Source organism: Pavona decussata, unplaced genomic scaffold, assembly GCF_977016875.1.
Source record: "Pavona decussata unplaced genomic scaffold, jaPavDecu1.1 SCAFFOLD_87, whole genome shotgun sequence".
Classification (NCBI taxonomy): domain Eukaryota; kingdom Metazoa; phylum Cnidaria; class Anthozoa; order Scleractinia; family Agariciidae; genus Pavona; species Pavona decussata.
In genome coordinates this window covers 6,384,731-6,393,134 of record NW_028145504.1, presented here as the reverse complement: position 1 = coordinate 6,393,134, position 8,404 = coordinate 6,384,731, and the positions used below count along the sequence as shown (strand labels likewise).

General features: G+C 40.6%; 1 protein-coding gene across 1 annotated transcript; it reads right to left on the bottom strand.

Moving 5' to 3' along the window:
* Positions 1 to 1,230: 1,230 nt before the first annotated feature.
* Positions 1,231 to 7,800, bottom strand: LOC146475091 (uncharacterized). Its single transcript, XM_085116777.1, has 3 exons — positions 7,353 to 7,800; positions 2,896 to 3,096; positions 1,231 to 1,911 (listed from the first exon to the last, which is right to left on the bottom strand). The coding sequence occupies exons 1-3, from the start codon at positions 7,724 to 7,726 to the stop codon at positions 1,545 to 1,547; spliced, it is 942 nt and encodes a 313-aa protein (XP_084972903.1). The 5' UTR covers positions 7,727 to 7,800; the 3' UTR covers positions 1,231 to 1,544.
* Between the last annotated feature and the right edge of the window lie 604 nt (positions 7,801 to 8,404).

The following is an 8,404-nucleotide window of genomic DNA, read 5'->3' as shown; positions in this document are numbered from 1 at the left end:
TTGAATTTGGAAAAAAAAAATACGCCTTATCATATTCCTTTATATTTTACAGCTTTTTAGAATTATTGTTGCTTAATTATCTCTACAATTAAAAAATGCGTGGTTATCCCCAATTTTCTTTTTGGATTCCAATAGCCCTTGCTAAGATCTGCTTTTTCCGCATAGTCATACACCACACAAAAAATACTGCTGTATTAGTGGGCACCGTCCTTAAACGATCTTTTATTGATTAACTACGTCATCTTATTAAGGTTACCCGGTACCTTCAGAGGTGTCTTCAGAGGTGTCTCGCGTCCAAGCGATGTAGCGCGTCTGGTTTTTAAAAACTGTAGATACCTGAACCCTGATATCAAATTGAAGCTTATAGAGCTGGCTATCCAACTAAACCAAGAATTTTCAAATAAAATGAATTGCCGAATTTTTAGCGCAGTTTTCTCGAATAAATTTTTTTCACTTGGAGGAGCCACTTCAAAGAGCTAAAACTCAAAAGGAATTTGTTCGTTTGCCTTCAAATTTGGACAGTAGCTAGTTTAACATATAAGCAACAAAAACGTGTCTGCAAATTTTTTCTTTCCAAATGTTTTTTCTCCGAGAGCGATTTTTGTACGATTACTCCACACTTTTTTCATCCTATTTCGAAAATGCTCTATAACTTTGCACTGCGATCGAATATGACAAAACGCAGACACGTTTTTTTAGCGCTTTGGGTCCGGAAACGGAGGAGCAAATTAAATTAGCAAAAAACAAAATTCACTTTGACTTGTAGCTTTAAAAAAAGTTGATTCGGACGCTCGCAATTAGAGGTCGTGAAAAATTCGGCAATTCATTTTATTTCAAAATTCTTGGTATGGTTTGATAGCCAGCTCTATAAGCTTTAATTTGATATGGGTTTAGGTATCTACAGTTTAAACTGGACGCGCTACATCGCTTAAACGCGAGACACCTCTGAAGGTATCGGGTAACCTTAACAAGAAGTAGGCAACTTACAATCAGGAAAACTGTCATTTAAAAGAGCCTTTCAAAATATCTCGAGCAGACTAACCGAAAAGAGATGCAGTTTTGTACTGGGTGTACGTCAAAGGGCGACCATTTTCTATTGAGGGTATATGAAACGGTAAGCTTCTGTCAAGAATAGTATTTAAAAGTTTAAGGGTTTGGACCTCGGGGCGGAGCCCCCCTTATAAAACGTTATTGAGTACCACTCCAACCCCCCCCCCCCCCAAACCCCACCCCCGAGCTCAATCCAACAGCATTCAGTCTTCGTTTACTTTCCCCTTATTTTTCAAACAAGTTGCCAAATAATAAACCCACTGATCTCAAATGAATCTTAAAGCATTTGTTGCTGTTTGTTTATCGTTATCATGATTCGCTCTAAGAGTGTAATTCTCAACTAAATTTTCCTGTTTTACCCTATCACTATTAAGGCGATTTTTACATCGCTTTTCAATTGCATCTGAATTGCAGCTCGCAAAAAAATTGTCTCCAATTTGGCCGGACCAAATTGTTCCGCGATTGAAGCGCGCTGAGAAATCAAAGTGTCACCACTAGAGTTCCGTCAGAGCTAAAAACGCCTCCATGGTATAGAAAGCGTCATTTCCCCCATTGTGAAGGACATCTTCATCAAATTGAATATCCAAGTCATCCAGTAGCCTTTTGAGACTGTAGAACAATGGTCCGTTTGGGAGTAACGCCATGGCGAGGATCTGGGTGTCGAACATGGGTTTCTCTGACACGGAGACACCGCAACTGGCAAGAAACTCTTCATCATGTTCCCCTGAATGAGTGACCAAGAAATCCGCGTCGTCGATATGTTCCTGGATTTTTGCAGCGGCTCTTCTAAGAGACATGCGCTTGGAGGTGCCAAACTTGAAGCGATACCTGTTGTCCGGGACATAATCTTTGTTTGCATACCTGAAAGAGACAAGAACGTAACAATTCCCAAATGTACACCCCATTTTAAAGTGAACCAGTTGAAACTATACCTTCGTCGTAGCACCGACGTAACAACAACAATAAGAATTTATTTACAAATTCTGATGTTATAATTAAGTTGCTTGTCCTGCAAATAGCCACAAAGCTAGTCGAGGCGGGACAAGAAGAGCACGAGAACATAATGGAAAAAAATTACAATAAATTACAAACATGCTGCAAAAGGGAAAAACTTAACTTTACATAATAACGCAGATTTAGATAAGGTTATGCAACAAAACTAAAGTAAATTATATGTGATTTTTATTATCATTAATATTACAAGAAAAGAGATGAAGAGGGAAAAGGAGAATCAGATTAAACTAGCAAAAGAGAAGGATATGGATGATCGGTTTTTCATTTGCTCAATTATCGTTTCCACTTCAATATAGGAGTCTACAGTTTAAGTATATCAAATAACTTTCCTAGATCGAAAACAAGTCCGCGTTCGTCCATCGCAATTTCAGTTTGGGTGAAAAGGGGCACTATACTTCAGTCTAATAATAGCCAGACACAAGTCGTCCGTCAGGGTTTCAAACTGAAGAAAATTGGGCGTAACCATCACTGATACATTTTTCAGAGATAATAAAGCTTCAATTTGGAAAAAAACGCCATACATTTCTTTATACTTTACAGTTTTTTAGTCTTGTTGTTGCTTAATTATCTCTAAAAAATGCGAGGTTACCCCCTATTTTCTTTTTGGATCCCAGTAGCTCTTGCTAAGATATGTTTTTCCCGCAAAGTCATAAACTGCGCAAAAATACTTCTGTGTTAGTAGGCACCGTCCAGTGGACTGGAACATCACGTTCCAGACAGTGTTCTGAAATCACAATATCTGGTAATCTTCGGTGCACATGCTTCTTCCAAACTGGTGAAAGACGCTCGATCGAAAGCCCGTCAATAAAGCCGACACACCCGTTTACATACCTGAGGTTTTCTTTGATGATGTAGTGAAACGTTTGCATCTCCTCCGGATCGTCTAAGGTGGTCATGACGTAGCCGATCTCGAGGATAATACTGTGGTCGTGTTCGTAGACCTCCAAGTCAAATGCTAAAATAAGCGCTTCTGGGTTGGCTCTCAGGGTTCTGCGAAGTTTCCTTACGCTCTTCTTTGCTTCCCATCTTCTCCTAAGAGTTAGGAATTAAATCGAAACATGTTTTACCAACGCCTAGCCTTTGTCGTTAGCTTCCACACAGTAGATCAGTTTAGGGCATGAATTCATCGGTTTCTCAGTATCTAACATAGCCTAAGAGCAAACGCTTTTTCAACTTTTAGTCCTTTTGGTTCAGCCTCCGCCAAGGGTGAAACAAAAGCCGAAAAAGGCCTGCTCTCACAGGCTATATGTGACATAGGGTAGGCTCTCTTGTAAGGGTTATATCTTTACATAATCTTCAGGGTCGCGACTAATAAATATACACTACTGAAGCTTATCATCTCGTTTGCTCTTCGGTCCGGCTCGTACTGGTGCATATTTACCCCGGCTCAGGGCCTTTTTATATGAGCCCGCTCGACCGGGCTGCTCGGTTATCTCGCCTCGCCATTCTTTTCTTTACAAAAATTTCGATGTGTACATATAGGAAGGCGGGCTGGCCCGGTTAATGAGATCTCGGTTTTTGCGACCGAGATCTCGGAAACCGACTCAAATTTCTGCAAGGCTAATCGGACTGCGTAGAAAACTTAACACGACAGCGACATGAGATTAAACCGAGAATCAACAGAATGCAGCAATAAACCGAGCTGGAAATTTTTCCCATATGAACACTCCAGCCCGGATACCGGGACTGTCTGTGACGATATATTCAACTGCGAATGGATTGTAAGGTCGCTGACAAGTCGGAACGCGGTTCCACGGGTATTTTGGGGGCCTTTTGGACATTATTCATCTCGGTAACCGGGATTAAATTTCCCATATGAACAGAAGACAAAATTCGTCTTGCCTACCAGGGCTCATATGAAGAGGCCCTCAATCATTTTTGTGCTGTCACGTCCTTGGGGTCAATTTTTTCCAGTACGGTCCTTGCATTCGATCACTGAGAAGTAAATAAATGCAAATAAACTCTGGAAATTGAATCGGCGATTTCAATCTTTTGTAAAACTTGGTCGGAAACAAAACATGCAATGTTATTATTCAACACATTGCAACACATATTGCCCAAATATGGTCATAGTGCACTAAGTATTCGTCGTTCGTACTCAACAGATATCATCACTCTTGATATCATGTGATACACGAAATTTCGGGGATAAAAATGGCAAAAAAATAGATCCTCTCAGCTTTTCTGCAATAAAACTGTGCTTTGTTATCAATGTGTTGAAAAGAAAAACAGTTCTCCTGCTCAATCTTGCGGAAAATCCCTAACTTTAGCCAACTTGGCCTACGGCCTCGTCGGCTAAGTATCAGGCGATATTCCGCGCGATTTCGCAGGATAATTGTTAAATTAATATTCCTTAATCAGCGCAAACTAGTCAAAATAGCCGATCCACGAAGAACGATTTTAAAGGTTTAATATACTGAGATGGCTTAAAAAGTGTACCGAAATTAAACAACTTCCTTGATTCGTTGTATACAAGAACGTTTAAGCAAAATACCTAAGACGCTGTCTCCTGTATTCCCAGATCGTTTTGTGTCTGCCTTTTAAAGGCTTATCAGATCGATCCGTTCGGGTACATTAGCAGAAAAATTGAGTTGCAGAATGTTTTAGGAAACTGAATTCTATTTCTGATCAGGAATTTACGAGCTGCTGTTTCTTTTGCGAAATATTAGCTGATCTTTTCCCGCATTTTTAACTACACATTTTATATTTGCTCCTTCAAAAACGAAAGGAATTTGTTTAATTTGCAGTGTTACTAAATTTTGAGATGACGTTTTGCCACAGGGAACCCGCACCGAAGCGGCGTGTCTATTTGCGTGTTCGAAATATAAAGAAATGTATGGGAATATTGAAGAGTCTTAATATCGTTAACTTTATATAGAGTAATGTCTATGTCAAAGCTCAAAATAAACGTAAACCTACCTCAGTTGTGTATTGTCGTTTCTGCGGTTCAAAATGGCAAATTTGAGCGATCTGGTGGGTTCTGCGTTGACTGTTACTACACGTTATATAAGAAGGAGCTAGAAGGAGAAAAGGGTGGAAAACTCATTTTCGACCGCTCCAGCGCCAAGCTGATTTTCACCCAGAAATTAGAATCGCCCGGCTTCCAAATCAAACACCAGATAAACTAAAAGGTTCAAGCTTCTTCTCGTGGCATCCAATCGAAGATCCATTTAAACTCCAAGCGCTAACCGCCGAGTAATTTCGAGAAATGCACCCGGGGAAATGCAGCTTTGGAAGCGACCATTTCGTGTGCAAAGGAGCAACCGGCTGTGTGCCCCTCACTGACCATGCTCCACAGGGCATTGTTTAGCATCATCCAATTAGTGAGGAGCAAACAGCGTGACGGTTGCACGATAGGGTAGGCTCTCTACACAACAATTACGTTTATTTTGAGCTTTGACATAGACATAACTCTATATAAAGTTTACGACTCTTCAATATTCCCATACATTTCTTTATATTTCGAATGTGCAAACAGACACGCCGCTTGTGCGGGCTCCCTGTGGTTTTGCCGACGAAAACTGTAGACTTTCTTCACGGCTTAATCGGAATTTCTTAGTTGATTAAAGCCATCGGAACAGTTATCCACCAAAATGAATCGTAGGGTCTCCCTGTTATAAGCAGCAGAATTGTCAACTGACCACGCTAAGGGACCGGATAAAAATTTTGTGGGAGGTGCGATTTGCAGGTGTACAAAGTGTAAATTTTCAGATTTTAGGGGTTTTCCAGGGAAAGTAAAAAAAACGTAGCTTTCCATGCAAGAGTATGCACGTAACTCTAAGTTTGGCCAGTTTGTTATCTTTTTGTGCAGTGGTTTACCCTGGATTACTCGGCCAATCAACATTCAAGTTTCCATGGAGAACGAAAAGGCACAATTATTTCTGAGCTTAGAGAAAGGACTAGTGATGCCCGGAAATTTACATACAACATGGCAACAAGGAAAGATCGGACATATTCCTTACCGGAAAGCTCAAGCTGAAAAAGCAATAAACGTAAATTAAAATCAGACGACACAAACAGACGTCAAAATTTGTGTCAAAGCCAGGAGTGATTTGAGGGGGCGATTATCGAAAGACAGATTATTCAAGAAAATATTGTGATAGCCATGCAGTTTTCCGAGAACACTCTAAATACTTCCCTTGGTTTCCGGGAACTGTTGAAGCTGAAGTTAAATAAAGTTGTTATAATTATACAAAAAGACGCTGTGTAATTATCATTCTCTGGAGAGCCAGCTCCCGCTATTTCTATTTAGCTAACTATTTTTTATGTGTTTGCTATCTTTCAGTTACATTGTAGGCCGGGTTTCGAGAGTAATGATCTAGTTTCAAAACGCAACGAAAATGTTACCCAACTAAAGGGACGGGTTCACGGTTCTGCGCATGTCCATGAATCAAAATACTTTTTCGCCTTTGCTTGCTATGACCCAAGCCTGTTTAATTTAATTCGTTGTTTATGAACAATTTGAAAGTGAATAGGTACCTCGAGTGGTAATTTTTTTTCAAATAACTGTAAACATATCAACCGTGGAATAAATCCTACAGGTCAACGCTAAATTCAATATCGACAATATGAGTACAATCCACTAGCATTTTCTGTGAATTTTGGTCGTCAGTCATTTTGCTTGGACTAATTATAGAATGTGATCACTGAAGTACATGTGAGTGGGATTTTTAAGGCCATAAAGTTGATAAGAAAGAGAAAAAAGCATTTTAAATTCAGGCACATGCGCTGAAATGTGAACCCCTCCCTTTAAGGTATGCCGTTTAAGAAAAGAATATTCTTTCACTGCATGCGCATATTTCCATTCACCAGCGCAGGGAAGATTTCTCGGTACTATTTTACTCTGCTCAACCAAAAATTATGGATGACTCAAGCCTATTTCCGAGAAACCATTGAAAGATGTCATTGGTTTTCCAAGAATTTCAGTCACACAATGCGGTCACGAAATGGTAATTTTTCAGCCACCAACATTCAAATTAAATAAGATCAGTTTTATATCCTTTCGAAACTTCTACATACTTACGCAAGTAACTGACACAAATGGGTCAAACTTGGCTAGAGGCCGGAAATGACACCCAAAAATCTCTCTTCACTCTTTTGTACTTTTCCGCCCGATCAAGGAAATTCGGTTTAGCGGAGGCGCACAGCTTCGACTTCTTACAATCGCCAAATAGCGCCTGCCCACAGTAAAAGCAGGTCTTGACTGATATGATTTACAGACGAAACTCTGGAAACCGTGGTATCGGGTAAGACCCGGGGTCGGAAAGGAATAAAATGAATGATCTTACCTTCTTTCGATTTCAAAATTTTCATCTTTGAGGGCCATACTATAATCCTTGAACGACTGAAAATCTGGAAATGACTTTCTTCGCCTTACGATTGTAGCGTTCCTAACCTGCGCAACTTCCGGCAAATATTCTTCAATTTCGTCCTCAATTTCCTCCTTGATCTGCCGATACCTCGCAGGCTTAACGAGAAGATGAGTTGTACCATCAAACAGTTCGCCAACCGCAAATGTGAAATTTCTGTGATTTCTATAAAAATACTTGAAGTAGTTTTTGATCCGGTTAGCTTCCCTGGGATTGCTCTCTTCGAGACATCGGCTCCATTTGACCCGCATTGACTCATATTTGTAGAAAATGTTTGAACTTCCCGAAGCCATCGCAAAAAGACTTGCCTTATTTCTTGACGGCTGGTTAATTAATTCTGACGCTGCTCCGGCTCGAGCCCCAAGTTTTGATATCATTATTTAGCCTGCGAACAGGTTACCAAGTGGGGAGCAGAGCCGAGCATACCGAGCTCGGTCTGGGGGCGAGAAATAAAGGAAGGGAGCCTGTGGACAGTAGGGAGCTTTAGCAACCACGACAAACGTCACTTTTAAATCACAAACGTCGCTGCGATTATTCCAACTCGCTTTAAATGTCAAATGAAAGTGAAATTTTCTGGAGTTGAATTCTTGGAGACCGCACCCACGTTTAGAAAGAAAAAGCCAGAAAAATTAGTCTTCGTGTATTTACGTCCTCCGTATAAAACGTCCCATCGGGAAATTTCACGTCCTGGTCGTTCAGTGACAGCAAAGAAATGCACCAAAAAGTGTAATGCACGTGCAGAGTTATTGTTTTGGTAATTAAGCCTATTGGTTTTTTTTTTTTTTTTACGTTCTCGTTGCCGTTGCCGTCGCCGTCGCCGTTGCTAAAGATTAAAGCTCCCTATTCAAAGGCGTGGAACGGGTGTTACGGTGGTATCAAAAGAATGTCCACAGGCTTCCTCCCTTTCTTCCTCGTCCCGGCGCCCCAGACTAAGATCTGCTCGCGGATTTTTCTTTCCGCCCTTGAACTTG

Excerpts from the sequence above, each read along its gene's own strand:
- LOC146475091 (XM_085116777.1), bottom strand. The coding sequence starts at position 7,726 with ATGGCTTCGGGAAGTTCAAACATTTTCTACAAATATGAGTCAATGCGG. Across the intron at positions 3,097-7,352 it reads AATTTTGAAATCGAAAGAAG|GAGAAGATGGGAAGCAAAGA; the intron begins GTAAGATCATTC and ends CCTAACTCTTAG. Across the intron at positions 1,912-2,895 it reads ATCATCAAAGAAAACCTCAG|GTATGCAAACAAAGATTATG; the intron begins GTATGTAAACGG and ends TGTCTCTTTCAG.